General features: G+C 32.9%; 1 protein-coding gene across 21 annotated transcripts in view; it reads right to left on the reverse strand.

The window, feature by feature from the left end:
- LOC130894382 (rho GTPase-activating protein 21-B) overlaps positions 1–22265 on the reverse strand; it is a 237408-nt gene that overhangs the window by 214456 nt on the left and 687 nt on the right. For all 21 annotated transcript variants that reach the window (XM_057801193.1, XM_057801171.1, XM_057801192.1 and 18 more), the window contains exon 2: positions 3719–3775. In XM_057801193.1, the coding sequence (XP_057657176.1) occupies positions 3719–3769 (51 nt within the window). In that variant the 5' untranslated portion in view covers positions 3770–3775. The remainder of the gene's footprint in view (positions 1–3718; positions 3776–22265) is intronic.

A 22265-nucleotide genomic window follows, 5' to 3' on the forward strand; every position in this document is an offset into this window, starting at 1 on the left:
CTCATGCGTCTAATTTTTATGTTCTTTGACTGCAGCCTCCGCAGTTTCTTCGCTGCTACCTTTCCGAAAAGGCCTTCTTCTTTCAATCCCCTTCTCACTGAAGAAGTACTCAAAGGCAAATCCCTAGATTCATCGATCTGAGGAGCTATCTCTGGTCCGGTGAGACATCGATCACGTTTACAGATTCATACAATATTATTATTGATTTATAAGACATCCATTCAATGAATGGATTATGGGATGGGCAAAAACTTTTAACCGGTAGTGTATACTTATACATAAGTGATCGAAAAAAAACTGTAGTAGGACAAGAAATCTATTTATTATATGTCTATCTGCAGAAGACGTATGACTGTATCACTTAACAAACAAACCTCACGAATAGGTTAATAAAAACAGTCCAAAGAACAAACGAAAAAAATATAACAAATATTAAAACAAATTATCATTTATCTAAAGGGAAACGACAGGTCTAAAAGTAGGGTGTTGATCTATTTGGAGCTAGATACAGGGCAGGAAAACTTTATCTATGATGCATGGATTATAATGGAACCAAACCATAAACCATATCAAAGCCAACAAACAACGAATTTAAATATAAGCATTGTAACATATATATGGCAGCGAAGTGTGCTAGATCATACAGTCTATGAAGAAAAGGTTAATGGCGATGGAGAAGATCAAAACTAAATAATTGATCTGGTGATGTCAAGTACAAAGAATGTCAGACAACAAAATACCTCAACAGGTTCTAAAGTGGATAGGCAAAAATGGAAACAGCTGTGTGAAAAGAATTCCAACAAGCCTCACATTTGAAAAGGTAGAAAGGCATCAGGATTTAACAAAAATTAAGCATCATGAGACACCCAGTATCAGGCAATTATCTGCTTGCAATAATAATTAACTTTCACAGATTTATTTTTTAATGAATCATCGACCTCCGATACAACAAAATATTATTAACAATCAGTATTGATATAAATTACACGTGTTTTTTTTTCGCAAAAACACAAAGAGTAAACAGAACCAAACCTTCCTCGCGTTGATTACAACAGGGATGACGTCATGTTTTGGTAATAAGACCTTCACCAGACACGTTCGATTTGCGGATACTTTTTGTTATTACGTTGTACGTGAGGAGAAGTGAAGAAAAAATTCTTTTCGTAGTTCATTAATCTCCCTTTGGCACGAGAGATTACATCTGAGTATAATACGAGTCGAGGTTAAACTTTTCTTTGAACCTAACAGGTAGATAATGTATACAGTGATAGATAATTATTAATAAAAATATTTAATCCTCTTTGGTGTTTTCAATTCTTTATATTTACTTATATTCAATTAATAGAAGAGCAAGGAAAAGATGGTAAGCAGAGGTGACGAAAGAGATAAAAGATAGAGGAATTTTGGGGGACGAAACCAAAATAAAGGAAAGAGTGGATAGAAAGCCCATATATAGGACAATTTGAACAAGGATAACGCATTTACTCGCATACGCAGACGATGTAGTAATCCTTTCAACATCGGGAAAAGAAATTTGTAGATCCTTCATAGAAACAGTTAATCTACAAGGCAACGAAGATAAATCAAAATTCATGGTAATGATAACACCACAAAATAAAGGACCAGTCAGAAGTTTTTTCAATACAATTGAATGAAGAAAAAGTATGGGCTTAGAACTAGTTCAAAATTATTTTTATTATGGGGTGGTTATCAAGGACGCCGATGACGAGGAAGGAAATCTAGAAGCAAGAATTGCGAAGGGAAGTAAGCAATTTGAAGCAATGAATACAATAATAAATTCCAAAAGACTATGTTCCATCCATATATAATAATAATAAACGAAACCAAGCATAGGAAGAGAAATTAGATGTACGCGGAAGGAAAAAATTCAGGACGATACTTGGAGATAAAAAAAGAACAAATAACGATATACGGATATTATTTGGAGAAGCAGAACTAAGCAAAAATAATAAAATACTAAGGAATAGTGACTTGGTCACATACAGAGAATGCCAGAACAACAAAAACATGATGGACAAAGAACAAAGATAAACAAGAAACCAAGGAAGACAGAGAAAAAGAAGGTACGCAGAGGTGATGGAATTTAAGATTGAAAAACGAAAGCAAAAAATAGGAAAGAGTGGAAGGGAGTCACTTCACAGCTATAGGCCTAAGAGTCCTGCGTATTTCTATTACAGATTGCGAAGGAAAAAATAAAATAAATCATATACCGGGTATTTTAAACTGCCTTAACCGTTTTAGAACATTGAATGAATAGAAAAAGCCCACCCTTTGGAATACCTATGGTATGTGGGGAATCCCGAAATCATCAAGATGATTGCTACTTGTTTATTTGTTATATTAATGGATATAACAGAAAAGCTTTGGTAGCACATATTTGGTACCCAGGGAATATTAAATCAACCAGTTCCTCTCAGTTTTTATGTCCCTTTACCATTCAAAGTAGTGGAAGAAGATACTGGAACCTCAACTTTTCGTTCCCTTTATGGTATGGCTAGTGATTTTAAACCATCAATCCCAGATCAAAACTAGCCCCCACTATTTTCACAACCCGAACTGAATGATTGAGCAGGTGATATTAAGCTTCCATAAAACTTTTCTGAATTACAATCATCTACGTTCAAGCGAAAAAATTTGCTTCTAAGTTGGAATTTTTGGAATTGTTGGTGATATTCATACTGAACACACTGTTTACACTACCACTACACCAACACTCGCGATTACACTATTTGATCCGCGTTTCGATAACCGTTCATAGACTGAAGGTAAAATGTTCACTTCAGCCTCTGAAGACTATAGCTTGGTTATCGAAATACGCTTCAGACAGTGTAATTGTGAATTGTTGGTGTAAACATCAGTAAAAAAAGTTGCTCGGCCCAGAAACTATATTCTCTTGGTATAGAGACCGTTTATTTGAAGAATATTTTATACAAAACGGATCATTTTTGTATTGCTAAGCAATTGCTGATCTAGTTACTCGCTTTGGAGCTCCGGAATAAACACCTCCTGATGTCTAACGGGTCTTTCGATAACCAAGTTATCGTCTTCAGAAACTCAGTTTACCTTTAGTCTTTGAAGACGATAACTTGGTTATCGAAACGCGCGTCAGACAGTGTAATTGTGAATTGTTGGTGTAAACATCAGTAAAAAAAGTTGCTCGGCCCAGAAACTATATTCTCTTAGTATAGAAATCGTTAATTTGAAGAATATTTTATACAAAACGGATCATTTTGTACTGCTAAGCAATTGCTGATCGAGTTACTCGCTTTGGAGCTCCTGATAAGAAACTTTTTAATCGACTCTTCATAAAAGGAGTCTTGAAGGTGGTTTTTTACATAAACAAAAATTCTTCAAATCCAAGTTTTTGCGATGGTAACAGAATTAACCCATGAGAAAGTGTGCGCGAAGTTGGTGCCGGTCCAGTCGTTCTTGGAGATGTACGAAAACCAGAAAACTCGTTGCCAGCAGTGTGTAGATGCGAAAGGGTGAAACTTTTTGTATTATTCTCATATATAAATATTTTAAAAAATGAGTCTACTACTTTTAGAACACGTACCACAAAAATACAAAGCTGCCTAAAGATTTTCATGAAAAATCCAAAATATATGATAAAATCATTGAAAATCAATGTTTTTTTATAAATTTAGTATTCAAGTCAAAAAATTTCCATTATTGGAAAAGTTCGAGAATGACTCACCTGTGGTCTGAAAGTAACGGGTATATTTGATGGCCCACCATATTCATCCATTAGTACCTAAAACAATATATTATATTTTAATATCTTGTAGAATTGAATTCAAATTATGAAGCACTAGCGTCTTTTGACAAAAGCCAAGAAATAAAACGTCAGTTATGACGTCTCGTTCCTTTGCAAAGGCATTTGGTTACCCTCGTTAATTTGCTTCCCTTTAATAGTCGATTTTATTTTAACTCTCAGTCTCTTTTCAATTATTTGTTCAAAAAGCTTTTGCAGTGTACATAACAGGTACATTTCTCTATAATGATTGCAGTCTTTGCTGTCTCCCTTTTTGTGCACTGGTAGTATCAAGCCCTTTTTCCAATCTCCAGATATCATACTCTATTGAGCAGTAATGTTGTTCATCAACTCGTCCCGCGCCCATTTTTCAGCTGTTTCATTGCTGCGACCAATTCTTCTTCAGTTATAAGTTCTTCATTTCCTCCTTTTTTAATTTTCCCATCTTCCCAGTCCTTCAAAAAATTCTCTCCAGCGATCTATTTAATCTACTTCATTTACTAGTACTTCCCCGCCTGGTTCTTAATTGATATATATTCTATCTTTTTGTTGCCTCTCCTTTTAATACTTGACATAAGAATTCTACTGCCTAATTCTAAGTTATCCCCAAATTCCTCCCGTTTTTGCTGTTTGGGGTGCAATATCATTTTTTTTTCACTATTTTACTTTATTTTCCAAATCTGAGACGTCACATTAGAGGCGAGAGAGTTTTGAAAATGTGACAAACTGTGACAAGGACGGAGGTCGGATAGAGGGATTAAAGAGTCCTAAAATTTGTGTGACGTAGCCCCTAAACATTGAGATTCAATTATTTTAATTATCAATTTTATTAATTCTCTATTTCTTCTAATGTGACATGTTTTTATACATTTTTTAATGCATGGCCCAAGAAAACACGAAGTTTTGGAAAAAAATATACTGATTTTTCAACGTTAGTCCTTTTAGCCTCATACTCTTTTCCTAGCGATGTTCGATACCCTTTTTATATTAAGATCGACAAGCTCCTCAAAATACCCTTTAACTGTCGAAATAACCTTCTCATTTTTGGAAAATCTTTGACCACCAAGCCATTTTTTTAAGTCTGGTAACAGAAAATAATCCGAGGGGGCTGAATTTGGTGAATAGAGTGCATAAGGCAGCAATTCAAACTTTAATTAGTTAATTTTGGCCATTGCAGTAACGGATGTGTGAGCTGGCGCATTGTCTTGATGAAACAACACTTACTTCTTAGCCAAATGCGGCCGGTTTTGCTTGATTTCTTCGCTCAAACATTGCAATAAGTTCGTATAATACTCGCCGTTGATTCGTCGCCGACGCCATGATCTTGTCTGCAGATGGAACGGTCTTTGCCTTCTTTGGAGCCGATTCTCCTTTTCCGCTTTTTATACATAATTTTGAAACATCTTCACGACGCTGTTTTAGTTCCATTGTAAGCAAACGCGGCACCCATCTTGCGCACAGCGTTCTCATGAACAAATTTTCAGTTGATATGCGACGTATCGCACTTTTTGAAATGCCTACTATGTTTGCTAACTCGCGCACTTTCAGAAGACGATCATCCAGTTCTGCTTCAACATTCCTTGGTCGACCACTGAGATGCTGAGATACGGCCTCGTTTAAACTCTGCTATCCAATATTTTACCGTTGATAACGAAGGAGCAGTAGAATCCAGTTCAGGTTTTATATTGGTTGGGCTGAGGCCTTTCATAGAAAATTATTGTATCACATAACGATGACCAAGTTTTTCCATGTTGACAAATTCACTATTTAACAAACTTGAAACATATACTGTATAAATTGTGTACTTTCTAATACAGTGGTATTTTCAAAGCAGCTACCGCCATCTCTAGGCCAGGCCAGGTACTTCTGAGATCGTCCGCGTGTTTTAAAACAAGGAAAATTATTCGTTGCATTTGTTTGGTGTCCTGGTATTTTCGAACTATTCATACATAAGATTCTATTAAAATTCTTCAATGTTTTGCTATAGACGTTTTTTTCCTCTAGTCTTGTTAAATTACAATCAGTATTTAATTGTTCAATCACGACATAACTTCGGGCTATCAATTATATTAGTGTTGTACCACACAAGATTTAGATCTGGGTTCATTTTAATCGACTTGAGAATTTTAAATATGAAGGCCAGCAACACGCTTTTTTATATTTTTTTTCTACATTTGAAATTAAATGTATTATTATTTATAATTTGACTCGTGCATGGTTATAGATAAATGTAAAACAATTTATTTCACGTATTCAAATTATCTTTAGATAGTTTGAGATTGTTATATTGTCACTTTCCGTCATGTTTCTGATGTCATTTGTCAAAATTTTACATAAAACTGATAGGTAAATTAGTTTCTATCACTATAATATAAAAATCAGTCGCTAAATGTGTTGCTTCAATGGATATAAATCGACAAATCTGACAAAAGTAAACGCCAAATCACCCAAATATATAAGAATCCCCAAAAAAATATTTTTTAGGGTGCCTAATATTTTTGAGCTGATTTTAACTATATTTTTATTAAATTATTTTAAAAAATAATTATTATTTTAATTCATTTATTACAAAAAGAAAACTAACAATATGAGAAATATAACTGATTGGTTGACACACTGATAACAAGTGGGATTTAATCCTACTTATTAGTGTCATCCAGTTAGTTCCATAGAAATCCGATAGATGGAGCTGTCCAGTATCTGAAGTGACCTTCAAAACTTCAACTGCAGTTGAGAGTTGAGGTTAGTTTGTGATAGATAGAATTTGCGTCGTATGAAGTTTCTCTTTAGTAACGAGTTGTTGAAAAGTAAATCTAAAACGTAGATTGTTAATGTGAATTGCTGTATTTGTGTTCTTGAATAGAAATAAAATGAGTTCGAGTAGAAGAAGCTGTGTACATCATCCTGATATTTTTTGCTACGTATGCGGAGAATACACGTTACTGGAAAACAGAAAAACTATTAGTGACTTTGTAAAGAGGGCTTATCTTGGATATTTTGGTGTTAAGTTTGGTGATCAGGATAAAACATGGACACCACATATCGTCTGTAAAACTTCTACAGAGCATTTACGACAGTGGAGTTCCGGGAATAGGAAAAAATTCGGAGTACCAATGGTTAGGAGAGAATCAAAAAATCACTTCGATGACTGTTATTTCTGCCTAGTAAATATTACTGGAATCAATCGAAAGAGCCGTAACAAGTGAACTTATCCAGATTTAGTCTCTGCAAGGCGCCCTATCCCTCACTCAGAAGAAGTGCCAATTCCAACTTTTCACCAGCTACTAGAACGCTGTTAGGACACTTATCGTCTCTCTGATCAGAATTTTGACACTACTGAAGGTGAAAGTGATTTTGAAACGATATCATCAATTCCTCAATGTTACAACCAAGATAAGTTAAATGACCTCACTAGAGATCTCAACCTGTTGAAAGAAGCTTCTGAATTACTGGCTTCCAGGATAAAGGAAAAAAATTTACTTGAACCAGGAAAAAAAACTACATTTTATCGCATAAGGGAAAAAGATCTGCTACCTTTTTTCTCTGAAGAACAAATTCTTGTGTTTGTCATGCTATTAGAGAACTCCTGGTAAAAGTGGGTCTTCCTGAATATTTTCCGGATGATTGGCGCCTATTTATTGACAACTCAAAGCGAAGTTTGAAATGTGTTCTTCTACATAACAAATATGGCTCAATACCAATTGCTCACTCAACGAAAATGAAAGAGCAATATGACATCATAGCTTTGGTTTTGGAAAAAATAAAGTATCACGAACACCAATGGGTGATTTGTGAAGACTTAAAAATGGTAAACTTTCTCCTTGGACAGTAAAGTGGCCACACCAAGTATCCTTGTTTCTTGTGCCTCTGGGATAGAATATCATCAATGATCCTTTAGTTCCACGAGAGAAAATCATCTTTCCACTACTGCATATTAAACTGGGTCTAATGAAGCAGTTTGTAAAGGCTCTTGATAAGGATGGATCATGCTTTGCATATAAAGGGAAAAAATATATATTGATGGCCCACAAATAAAACAGCTGATTAAAGATCCTAACTTCATAAATTTACACAGCCACTCAGACCGTTTCCCTCATAATTTAGGCGACATTAGTGAGGAGAAAGGTGAAAGATTTCACCAAGATATAAAATGTATGGAGGGTCGTTATCAAGAAAGATGGGATAATCACATGATGGTAGATTACTGCTGGTCTTTAAAACGGGATTGTTCTAAAATACATTCAAGAATGTCACGCAAATTGATTTAAATGATGACTTTTTCTGTTTTATATTGTATATAATAAATAATATCTGTAATATCTGAGTAATATAATAAAAATTCCTTGTTTAATTTGTTTCTTTAAACCATAGTTTTGCTTTTAAAATAGTGAAATGTATAATTCACAAAAATGTTGATATCTTAAAAATTCGAACTGATAGGTTAAAACTAATAGCATATTTGAATTCAGGGCATAAAATTCATAAGAAATCACCTCCAAAATCTTCGGCACCAAAACCAGTTGACCAGTGTAATATCTGAGATTATGATAAGCCGTGTTGCGCAAATCTCAAGAACGACTGAATCGATTTCGCTTATTTTTTATATTATTCCTTGAAGTACGAGGATGGTTTTTACAAAAAATTTAAAAAGTTGCCGAATTGTTAATTACCGTATTGAATTACGGTTACTCCTTAGACCATTTCTAATAGTATTAAAAAAAAGTATAATTCTATCAATTGTTATTATTCTCCATATAAACTAGTTGCTTCAATCGTCCCCAAATATGGTAATCAAAGGGATTGGAATCAGGGAATTGGATTGGATACCTACTATAATATTAAACGGGGTACAATATTCAATAAGAATCCCTAACTTCATGTTCCTAAATCAGATCCTGGAATTTCTAGGTTTAGCTAATAGCAGTCAAATTCTAACTGCTATAAAAAAAAATCAAATGAGCTATTTAAACACTATAGGGAATTAAAATTTATAGTCAATTTCACAAATCACACTGTAAATTAATAAAAAAAAGATGAACTTTTTAGTAGCCACGTGATATCCTCCCCGAGGGGCTCTACATATGGTAAAAGTATGTAAGCTTCTTTAAAACTCACCCCTTGTAAGTCGGAAATGTTCAAAACATTTTTACTGTAGATTTAACAACAAGAAGTTACGAGGATAGTCCCAGAAGTATCTGTATTAGAAAATACACAATCTATACAGCAAATGTTCCAAGTTTGAAAACGTCAAAAAGACCTGCGAAGACCAGCATAGCAGTGGTCGATCAAATTAGGTGACGACTCCAGAAAGGTAGAAGGAAATTCCACCAAGCGATACTGGATGATAGTGAACAGAAAGTGCGCGAGCTAGCAGACGTAGTAGGCATTTCAAAAAATGCGGTACATCGCATATTTACTGGAAATTTGGTCATGAGAAAGCTGTGCGCAAGATGGGTGCCGCGTTTGCTCACAGTGGAACAAAAACTACGTGTTTGGCAATGTAAATAAAGCCTAATTTCGCACCGTTTCATAATCATGGATGAAACGTGGCTACATCACTTCACATTCGAAACAAAAAGCAATAAAAACAATGGTTTCAAAAGGGAAAACCGGCTCCAAAGAAGACAAAAATCGTTCCATCTGCAAGCAAAGGTCATGGCATCGTTTTTTTGGGTTGCAAGTGGGATAATTTTCATTGACTAACTTGAAATAGGAAAAACTTTCAACGGTGAGTATTGTGCGAGCTTATTGCAACGTTTGAGCGAAGAAATCAAAAAAAAAAACAGCTAAGAAGAAAGTGTTCAATGCACCAGATCACATATCCGTTATTGCAATGGCCAAAATTAACGATTTTAAGTTTGAATTGCTACCTTATCCACCCTATTCGCCAGATTCGGCACTCTCAGATTATTTTCTGTTGACAGACAGGCAGTTAATGGCTATTTTGAGAAACTTGACGATCATTATTATAAAAAGAGAGTATCGAACTTATTAAACATCCCTGGGAAAAGTGTATTAGTACAGCCATTCAAGCTTAAAATCGACCAAAACCTCTAAATTCTAAGAACCTTCATTGATCTTCTTGAAAATTCGAAATTAAGTTGACTTGGTCGTAAAGTATGCTTTTTATTTTTTAGGGGTGAAAATCGTCCCTTACTCCAATAAATTGAAAACTAATGAATTAAAGCGGTAATGGGCTCACCTACCATTAAAAACAACCCCTCATACAAAGATTATTTTTTTTATTTTGGATCGTAATAGGAGAATTTTTTTTCTTCAAGTATAAGAAATCTGACCCTCAATATTTTTAATAATGCAACCACCAAAAACCACCCCTCAGAATGGGAAAAATTACTAAATGGAAGCAGTTATAGGGCTCATTATGTTCAAACATGTGAAATGATTGTTGTTTTTTACAATGTAAGTAATATTTCTATTTTTTATATGTAACTACCCTAATACAGTTATTTAAAAAACGGCTGAAAGTATGAAATCATTTTATTTTCGATTTTGATTAGAAAAAATATATATAATTTAAATAAAACAAACCTGATACATAAGTTTTTAATTTAATTCAACCCTTAAAAACTACCCCTTATCACAAAAATTAAGGAAATATTTTTTTGAAAGTTTTTGTTTTTTTAAGAAAATGAAAATGAATTGTTGCTTCTGATATAATGAAATATTTCTACAATTTTTTATCCCCTATAAATATTAAACCTTCTACACTTCATACTTTGATGATAATAAAAAATATTTATTAAATTAAGTATAGAATTATGTAGCACGTATAAAAAAATGATTACTCCAAAAAGATCAAAACAAGACGTTTCGTGATTTTCCAGCATTATGTCTAGAAAAATATATTCGGTTTTTTAATAATAACTCGGCTTCCCTTCAAGCTTTTTGCATTCACCCATACATCATTTTGTAGGGAATTTCATAAACTACAAAACCATTAGAGTTGCAACCCTTCTAGGCCCTTTTGATGTTAAAAGGTAAAAAAGACTCTCCCTTAGCATTGATATCTTGTTTAATTTTCAAGCTATGTGAGTTTAAAAAAAAGCAAAATATTCAGTAAAATAAAAGCTAAATTTTAGTCACAAAAAAATTATTTCGTTGATCCAATAGTTTTTGAGGTATTTTGGAAAAATAACGTTATTTTTAAAAAATCGAAAAAAAAATTCACATTAAAAAACTTTTTTCCAAATATACGTGTTCCAAGCCATTCAAACTTTTGGAACGTGTTGTTAGGGCTTAAACAAAGATAATTTTACATGAGCTACGATTAATTTTAATTTTCGTCATAACTCGCTTAATTTTCATGCTAGACGGTTTTATAGAAGCTCATTTTAAAAGTCTGAAAAATTACTTTAAAAATGTTTATAATAATTTTTTATGAAAAATTGATCGTTTTTGCGTTATTTGAGCTCAAACCTCTGCATTAATTTACGAAAAAGAAATAAATTGGCTTTTAGTGACTCATAAATTGCTGAATATCATTTAAAAAATTCTTTGTTTTTTATAAACTTCAATTATGATAAGAATAATTTTTCAGAAAATGCGTAATTTTCGAGTTTTCCGTGAAAAAATGTTGAAAAACCATCACGAATAAATTATTGAGTTAAATAAAAAAATTTATTCTACATTTTCTTCATAAAATCCTCTATCGATTCTCGGTGTTATTTTGGAATTCCAAATTTCCACCCCCGAGTAAGGGTGTCATTCACCCCTGGGGTAGAAGCATACATTGACATCAAATCAGGTTTGTTATTTGCATCATTTTTGAGCTTCTATCAAAATTTCAAACTAATCTATGAAGGTCTTTAAAATTGCGAGGTGATTTGCTTGGTTCATTGTATTTATTATATGGAGCTAAAAGGAGATTACGTTGAAAAATATATTTTTTACCAAATTTTATTTTGTTGCGCCAGGTATTTCTGGGACCATCCTTATTATCAACCAAAGAATTCGCGACAACACACAAAATCTTGAAAACTAGTGTAATTTCTTCTAGTTATATCCGCTATATTGGTTACATTTCCAAAAAAAAAATGAAACAGAAACCCAATAAACAATTGAACAATTGAGTAGCCTTCAAAAAGCTAGAAGGGCCAATGCTTTTGGTTTCAAGTGTACTAAGCGATAAGTTGCGAATATTATATGAAAAGGTCTTTGTTAATTAAATACCAAAATTGTTATATTTCCGTATTTATATCAATCCAACAAAGAAATTCCACAAAGCAACACTCCCAATACAATAAACTTTTATTTAGTCCGATAATAGATTTTCCTGTTGCTTGAACGCTCGCGATTATTTGTTTAATTTTGATGTTATGAATTCGTAGGTAATGTACAATGAAAAGTGAAACGATGTCAATATTATTTACCGAAGATATCGATTAGTTGAGTTAAAATATTTGAAATGTAGTTGAATAACCGATATTTCCGTATATTATTCATTCGATTGGATTGTAAGCGGCTCTTACTAACGATCTATACAGACAAATGTCATAAATAAAAATACCATCGATCGGCGTATCAGTCAATTAGATGTTTATTGATAGGAGATCTAATAGGAGAAGCAACAGAATACAGAGCTGGGGTTTTATAACTGATGATTTATATCAGATGATCCGTAGCAGAAGACAGACAATCGTTAATCTAGTTAAACTAGACTTTAAAAATAGGATGCGTTCGAGATGGTTAGGATACTGGGTGTTTGAAGTAATATCACGCTCCAGGAGCGGCTACAGCATAAGCTCTGCAGAATTCAAAAATAAATATAAACTAGCAAAAATGATAATTATGTAATTTATAGTTTATTTCAGAAAGGTATAGAGTAATAAAACCTCATTAGGAATGCAAACGGACCACAGAGTGACCCAACGAATATTTAAGCCACTTTCATAGTTTGGCATTGATTTCATTGTAAAATTCTTTCTTTTTATCGAGTGCAGGTAGTACCACCCGGGTCGGGGTCTATATATGGGTTCAGCCTATTGTTATCCATTCACAAACACTGAAAATAGTGTGCCAAAGGCGTGCCGGTAGGATACTCGTGAAAAGGAAAGAATTTTTATTATTAGGTACACTTATTTTTTATTGAACATTATAGAGAAATTATATTATAAAAAATCATGACATTTTTCGTCGTCTGAGGAACTGTCATCTATTTCAAGACCTACACCTATGACCGACAACGAAATTGAGCCTAACTGGACGGAATTCTCCATTTTATACCTTTCCGAAATAGATTATAAATAATAATTACAGATAGTTTATTGTCCCCTTTCATATAAAATTCGAAGTCAGTTTAGTAAATTTATATGAAGACAAGGTTTTTAGTTCCAAAATTCATTTATTGTGAAAAGCGAAAAGACTCTACAAAGTATTTTAATTAAAATCTCGTCATTAAACTCACTAGTCCGGTCAAATTAGACCAAAAAATAAGAGCAAAGCTACATAAATTCCCACCAAAACAATATAATTGTTTGAATAAACTTTTATTGAAGGTCAAAGGTAAATTGGGGTTTTCGCGATTTTCAGCAAAACTCTAAGTTTTATCATAAAAATATCTTAGAAGAAAATTGTAGACAATAAAATTATCTACAGAAAACGTATGAATAGTTTTTATACAGCCACGTATACAGGATGTCCCACGACGAGTTAAAACTATCGGTATATGGCAAAATACTTATAGTAAAATCATAAAAATTTCTACATTTGGATTTTTGAATACGATCTTTTTAACTAAAATTATTTTCTAGATGGACTGTAACTTTGTTATTTTAAATAGAATACCCTGTATATTAATACATTTTTGAAATCTACGTAAAATTTTAGTACAATATTGTCTAATAACTTTTTTCGAAAAATGCATACTTTTTGAGTTATTAATTTTTTGTAAAAAGGTCAGACGTATTTGAATTTATGTTGAAACATTATTCATTTTATAGAGGGTGTATATAAAAAGTTTAACTTCATAAATATCAAATTTCTTTATTTTTTTAAATAGAACCATCCGGTTTTTTATATTTAAGTGCGATCAGGGTTAAAAATAAGGCAAATTCATGTTCCCAAACCTTACCGTTATCCAGATATTAAATGTTTTCTGTAAAATCAAATCAAATTGTATTTTGTCATAATCAGATAGTTTTAACTAGTCGTGGGACACCCTATATACATATACATTTTACAGTAGGGGTAATATAACAGTTATTTAAAATGTTTGGAAAACAAGTTCAACGTGCTGAAGTTTTTAGTTTTTAAAAACAATAATTCAACTCGACAAGAGTTTATTACCAACGACATTCGATTTATTTGTATGGAGCCCCTAAAAAAACTACCTGCTTAGATAAGTATCGATGTGCATGTTTCGTTAAAAGTACTAAAAGTGAAAAACAAGTTCAATTGTCTACCGCCAACCTCAGTTGCTGCTCATCAACATCTTTTTCGGGTATATTACCAAGTTTAAGTGTAGTTTGATTATCAACTCCACCCTACAGACTGGGGTTGAAGTTGGTCAACAATACGCTACAACCCTTTCACCTGCAGCGGAAAAACTGGGGGATATAGTGAGTTACAAACTCACAAGTTCACAAACCCAAATACAGGTCCAGTACAAAATGATACTAATTTTGTAGATATGTCTATTGAGTCAAAATTCTTTTCCCAAAACGAGTTAGATGTTCTTAAAAGAGATTTAAATCTTCCTAAACACGCTTTAGAATTGTTAGCTTCAAACCCGAAAGGAAAAATTTGCTTTCTTCCGATACTTAAAAGTTATTTTTCCGAAATCGAAATTACCTCCTGTTCAGCTATCAAATTTTTTTTTGTTGATAGAAATGGATGGAGTGCGATAAATATGAAATTCGGAAATTGTTACGATATTAATGGAAATAAAAGTTTAATGCAAGGTAAATATGTGAAATTAAAGAAAATACACAGTTCGTGGGCGAACGGTACAGCGTTGATTTAATCGTTTCAATAATGGAGATTTGACGCTTAAAAATCGTTCGCGCTCTGATTGTCCAACTGCGTGGAATCACCAGCACTCGCTGATTATCGGTTTCTCTTGGACCTTCTACAGATACCATACACCGTCATTTGAAATCATTAGGTTAAGATCTGTAAATGTTGTAAACTGATACCATACGAATTAACAGAGACTCAAGCGAAAATTCGAGTAGAGGTATATAAACAGAATTGCTGAATTAACTAGAGTAAATAAATTTTCCATTTATCGAGTAATCACGAAAGGGGTTGCAGGGGATTATTCACAGAATCGAAAAACATGTAAAGAAAAACTGAAATCAGTTGACAAAGCTACCATTATTATTTATAAAGATACTTTGGAATTGAATTGGTTTTTTTTTGGTTTTATTTGCAAAGAATTTATTTTCCTTCATAGTTTTCGCTTTGACATTTCGGCTCAGTTCACGTCTGGTACCCTGTTTAAACCAAACGCCCTTTCTCGCATAAGATTATAAAATAATAAATTTATAAAATGAGGTATCACGTCTATGGTAGATAAAACAAAATTGTCGGCAAGGGTTTTTATAATCTGCAATTGATATGGGAAGAACTATACTAGGAAATCATTCCAGATGGTCGAACTATGAATGCCGAGGTATATAGTGAACAACTAATGCGAATATATCAGGTTCAATCAAAAAACTTGATGGTATTGAACTCCTACCACATCCAGTATTTAGTCCGGACCTCGCACTATCAATTCAGATCCAAGGCGTAATACTTGCATGAGAAAAAATTTTATTTCAAAGGAGATGCTGAAAATGCAGTGCAAAAACCTTTTGCATTTACTTAAGTCCAAAGAATGGTTCACCAAGGTCTCAAAGAACGTTGCGTTAAAACTATAAAATAAGATTTCTTTTTAAATAATTATTTAGTAAACAAATAGTACGTTATTCATGAGACATCCGCTATAGATAATTCCTTCATTTTTGTTACTTTGTTACATTAAGAAACATTTCCTCTTAATCAAAACGAATAGACTATAGTTCTACTTGGTTAAAACACCCTGTTAAAATATTTTACAATCCATAATCTTGTAACAGACCTACTGGAAGCTCAACACATTCCTAATTCAAAGACGTAAATAGTCCTACAAAAAGCCCACAACTTTTTTTTAAAAACGACTCTAATAAATTCTTTAATGTTTCAAATTGCTGTCACAAATATTTATGGAAGAACGAGTATATTTCTATACCTGTTTAAATAAGATAAATAAAAAAAGGTAAATCACTGAAAATTAATTACTCCTTGTCAAGAAAATAGCAAAAATAAAACTTCTTATTTCCAGAAACCAGGACTCGGAATACCTATCCGAAAATAGTTACCAGCTAACGGCGATTCTATAAAAAAAGTATATACTGTAATAGTTGATCCACATATACAAGGTGTGATAAAAAGATGAGTCGAAAATTTAACAAAAATTTATTTTTAATACAAAAATAAATACAAGTAAGTTTTGCTGTGCTTGAACATTTATTTCTTAAAAAGATCCACATATACGTAATGAGGTACATAGAAACATAGAAAGATCATGAATAAACAAAAAAATGTGGGCAACAAAACGGTATCATCAAGGAAGCAAACACCTCGGCAGATTTTGCCGCGCCCTTTTTCAATAATTTTATTCAAAACGAACGTTGATAATAAGGGCTTGGAGGCACACATCACTGACCGCAAGCCTGCTGTATTGAACATTGAACAATGGAGGTACCTGGTACACAGACGGTTCTAGGAGGAATGGCTAGGCCTTTGCAGGTTTCTGCGAGTGACACCCCAAAATAAGCGAATCTTTTTCGCTTGGGGAACACGCTATCGTCTTCCAAGCTGAGGTATTCGCTGTAATGGAATGGGAACGCGCGATACACAATCGACGCCACAGGAACACAGTAATCTCGATCTGCTCAGAAAGCAGAGCTGCCATACAAGCTATAACATCCGAAGAGGTATGCTCTAGGCTAGTGCTGGAGAGTAAGAGAGTCCTTCAAAATCTGGTGAGTGATGACTGCAAGAAGCAGCTCGTTTGGGTCAGGGATCAGAGAACCTACCAATGGGGCCATAAGCCATCCTTGATGTGGATAAAAGCACTGTCATAACGACATCAAAGGGTACAAGCCAAATTGCCTGATCAACTTCTCAAAGGACATCTGAGTTTGGTGATGTCAAGTGAGGCACGACGGGCCTATCTGAAGGCCTATGTGCTCAAAGGCTTCAACGGCCGCCCACACCTACGAACTATGAACTGCCTTAATAAATCAGAGTAATATGGTTCATTCATGTTTGTATTTGATTCTTCAAAGTCAATCAAAAATATATTCTTGCAGTCTCCAAATATTGTAGTCATCACTTTTTTGATAATTCATGTGACTTATATTTTTTGGCTCGGACTCTCCTTTCCGATTCCACTTCATGGGGATTACACTTTTATGGCCTCTCGACGCTGCTTATGCACTGCGCTGAAAATTCGAAGCATTCATCTTGGACTAATGTGAATGTTCTGTGAATGTGAATGATCTTAAGAACACTTTTTTCGAAAATACCAATTTCTTTTATTTTTGGGCGCATAAACAGCCTTCATTATGTTTTTGATTTGCGTTGGTGTTCATCCTTCTTCAGTCAAACCCAATTTGACACATTTTTTAGAACAATTGGAGGTTAGAAAGGTTAGATAAAGATCTGCTTTGAAAAGGACCCGATTTGAGTCGATGGGAGCGGTAAAGCAAAAAACGGCAGAGCTCCTAAAGACACTCACCAAAGAAGACTTCCAGCACTGCTTCGATCAATATTGAAGGGGAGTATTCGAATATAGAATAATTTTTATAATAAGACCGTTTTTCGTAACCAGTCTCGTTATTTAATAGTCAGACCTCGTAATTTGAATAACTGACAAAACGCCAATTTTTTAATGACTCTGCTACATTGCAGAAATGACTTGTGGAAACCAATAAGTTTAAAAGATTTTATAGTAATTTATAAATAGACATAACACACATTTCGTCTAGAAACATTTACCTAATTATCAGAAAAACTAGGTTAAGTCATGACAAAGAAAATTATTTATATCGCAAAATCTACAGATCATCAAAAATGGAGGATAAAGATAGACAGATATCTCATTGTTGTGAATATTCTGTGTGGTTGCATTGTTGTTAAAAGGAGAATAAATAATATTAAATTACAATTAATGATAATAGAAATCATCGTAGCGTATGAGATGATTTCGAAGAGAGATTTACTATACACAAAAGATGAACCCAACAATACCTGGATTGAAATTGATTTTTTCCATATTAGTTGAAAGTTAATCGAAGCGTCTTTTTAAAGATAGCATCACGCCAGATGTAGTTACTCAATAACATTGTTATCGTTAAATAAATATTTTGTATACCAGGGGCGTTGAAAATAATAACGGCTTGTTACGTTTTTCTTCAAACATTTTCAATTTTCCTTTGTTCACGTATTGTGGCACAGTAGTCACTTCGGATTTATTCATTCAAACAATCGAGTTTTTGAGGAAATTAATTTGTTATCGACCTCCCACTTTATTCGAGAAATTCAATAAAACCACGGAATGTATTCGAATTCTTCCTCTACCTATCTACACTTCAAATATCAAAATATTTTAAGCAAATATCGTATGTTAGTTTTCATATGAATTCGTATTTTCTATTTATTTAACAGAACCAGTAGAATAGAACATATTCCTGTTTGGTTATATTTTAAGAAAATATAAATTCAGTTTTTTCACATGTTAGAGTATAAGCTCATTTTTCTTCAAATCTGTTCTTTCTACTTGTTCCTTCTTCAGTAATTTCCATCTGTGTTCCCGTTTCCTTCCTCATTTTATTTTTTTCCCGCACTCCTTTATTTGGGAATCCAGTTGAGGGCTGCAACCATCCCGGATATACATGGATAAGTCCCAGCCTTATCTTCATGATCTAATATTAATTGTTCACCCCATCTGAGTATCAGTTATCAGAGACTCCTGCCGGAGATGTGAGGTAATAAGAGAAAAAATGCAGCGTAATGATGAATTTATTAAAAGAAATTACAAAAGGGATTCGAAAAAGGGTTACTGTAAGTGTTCAAATTGATGCCCACCCTTGATCAATGCATTTGCGGCAACATTTCTCAACGTAGAGACAGGTCCGGCGAAGCATTTTAAGTTCGGAGGTCGGGAAGGGTGCGTTGTCCGTAGAAAAGCGGACTTTGAGCCACTCAACGGATCCTTGTCTGCCCCTATCCATTCTCCAAAATGAATATTAAGGTACTCTCGGACACATAACGCCTAGTACGGCGAAGCTCCATTCTGCATGAAATGACGTATAAACGAAGTTTTCCCTATAGCCGCACTGCAGATTGGTTCAACTAACGCCAGCGCTACTGTTTCCATATTTTCGCTAATTGTTACCGATAACGGTCGTCCAGAACGTGGCGCGTCGGTAACAGAACCCCTTTTAAAAAAAATCTCGGTAGTTAACACAAGTGGGTACTACTTGTGGACAATAAATGGAAATAACAACATAATGATTAATTGTAACAAACCATTTTGCGTTCAAAACATAAAACACCCTTTAGCAGTTCTAATGTACTCTTTATTTGAGGTAACTGGATCGTGGTTGCATCATTGTCGTTAAGGTTAAACTGAGAATTTGAATCATCGATACATTTTACAATTTCTACTTCATTATATGAAAGTTATCTATATATTACAAAATTGAAATTTATGGAACCATTGGTGATAATCATGGAGAATGCATTATAAACTAGGTACTACCACTACACAAACCATCACAATGCCCGTTATATTTTTTAATTAATCATACAAAACTTTCAGTCTCTGAAGATAAACATTCAACTTTCTGATGTATGTTCCAGACTTAGATCATCTAGATTATCTACGAATCTAACCATGCCTTCACTTCCCAAATATGAATGAATCACGTTTATTTTTGTTGTTTCTTTTTAATCCTTTCTTAAAGTTCTTTTTTATAGATATTTTAAAGCCAACCACATGTTATTACCCAGTTTTCCTGGTTTATTTGACTTGATTACTAAATGCACTACCACTAGGTTCTTTTTTGACAGGAAATCAATTTTTGGTCAATCATATATTCCAGTGAACATTTTTTTGTCCTCTGTGAGTATAAATATAGAAGATCCACAATTGTTTCTTTAGCTTGTTTCAAAAGGATAACTCTAAGGCCATGATGTGTTTTAGCAGGATTTCTTTTCATATTTTTCAATTGTTGAGGTGATTATTTCCCATTTATTTTCAGACGTATTTCTTTTTCTGGAAAATGGGGACTTCGTGGTGGAACCAAGTAATAAAGAGATCTTAGATCTGACAGAAAAACCAAAGAGTGCAGGAACGAATGGGGTACCAACATAAATTATCAAATATAGAAAAGAATATGCAGAATAATGAGGAAAATTTGGAATGAAGAGCAAATACCAAGGAAGTTTCAAGAAATTTAGCTTCAATAACCAGAACAAATAAAGAAATTTTGTAAACTAAAAGAGACTGCAAAAAATTATGGATTAAGAATAAATAACGAAGAAAAAAGTATATGGTTTTAAGACAAAATTTAATTGGTACAAAGAGATACATAGAAATTAAAGTGGAAAAGGACAAATAATAATAATAATAAAATAGAAAAAGTTCATGAGGATTCTAATAACTGGGAGTAACACTGCAAATAAAAACTGAAGAGCGGACAAAAATAAATAAGAGATTATCCAAAGGAAGTAAAGCCTTGTGATCATTAAGTTAATAGATAAGATCAAAGGAGTTATCTAGAGCAATTAAAATTAATATATATATATATATATATATATATATATATATATATATATATATATATATATATACCAAACAATATGACTAACAGTTACATACGAAAATGAAACATGGGCCGAAAAGCAACAAATGCTGAAGAAACAAAACTGACTATATGGAAAAGGAAAGTATCGAGAAAAATTTTTGGAAAAGAACAAATGAAGGACTTTGGAGAAGAAAAACTCACAAAGAATTTGTATAAATAACAAGATTCATAAAATCCCAAAGAAAAAGATGGTTGGGACATACTAAAAGGATTTCGGGAAATAGATTTGCATAAAAGATCATTGAAGAGTACAAGAAGGAGGAAGAGACCCAAAAAATTGATTGGATGAAGTTATGAAGGATATTAGAGAGGTAGAATTGAATTGGAGTGTAAAAGTACTGAATCGCAATCTGTGGAGGAGAATTGTGAAATCAGATGAGAAAAAAAAATAAATCATGAGCATTAAAGGCTTGTAGTAATGTAAATATATAGATATATTACTTTTTGTTACCAGAAAGAAGTACCTGTTTATACTTGAAAGGTTCAGTAATTTATTGAGTGTGAACTACTAGAATAAATTATCAGATTTAAGTGATGCTTGAAAGTCAATCAGATAAATTAAAAATCACACACAGGAGATACATTTAAGTAGGAGTTATTTGAAATACTAATAATTATCAACTACTGATTCTTAATTTGAATTCTGGTCTAGTGATTAACACTATATAGAAAGAAATTGAAAAAACTTTTATCAAGAATGTTTTTATCATGAATATGTTGAATATAACTCATTTTTGTAACCCTTTAGGTAACACAGTTTCACTAATATTTCTGGCAAATTGTATTTTTGGAAATTTGTTCATAAAATGTTATCAAATTTATGATATAACGGATATGTATTTCTTTCAAATGATTTTATTTTACCAAATGGCAAAATTCAATTACATTGTATTTTTTCAAAAAAGTGACTGATGGCTCTGTAGGTAATTACTATAGCAGAAAAGTTCATTCCCAACAAGTTTTAAAGGATCCCAAAGACATGTTTCAAAACTCTGAAGCTAACAAATTTTGATTCTGAGTAGGTAATCAGTATAATCAACATGATTTGTTTTTGCTGACTTCGCACTTCTTATACTTTGATTTATCTGTGTATAAGTATTAATTGAATACTTCTATTACACATTCAAATAAATTCTTATTTTTTCAAACATTATTTTAAATAGTTTTCACTCCTAATGAACTAGTATTAAGTATTTTCAAATAAAATTTGGAACATGATACTTTATACCAATAGATTTTTAATATTTCCTTTTTGAGCTGTCACGATATTTAGAATTTTATAAAGTTAAATTAGTTTCTTGGCCCCATATAAAAAAGTCAAGTGAAAAAAGGTAAGAAATCTTGATGTTAACCCATATCATATTTCTACCAAAACTTTGAAAACCCTTAATCAACAAATTCTAAGGTAAATCAGTTTTATTGTAGGGTTTCCAATATTAAGTGTCTTAAATACGTCTGTTAATATTTATCTGTACCCTCGTCGTATTAACACTAATGTCTATTGTATTCCGAACTAATTCATAATATAACTGAAGATTTTTTTTCTAGTAACTGTAATACTACTTAATTTT

This window comes from Diorhabda carinulata, chromosome 5, assembly GCF_026250575.1.
Source record: "Diorhabda carinulata isolate Delta chromosome 5, icDioCari1.1, whole genome shotgun sequence".
Lineage (NCBI taxonomy): Eukaryota > Metazoa > Arthropoda > Insecta > Coleoptera > Chrysomelidae > Diorhabda > Diorhabda carinulata.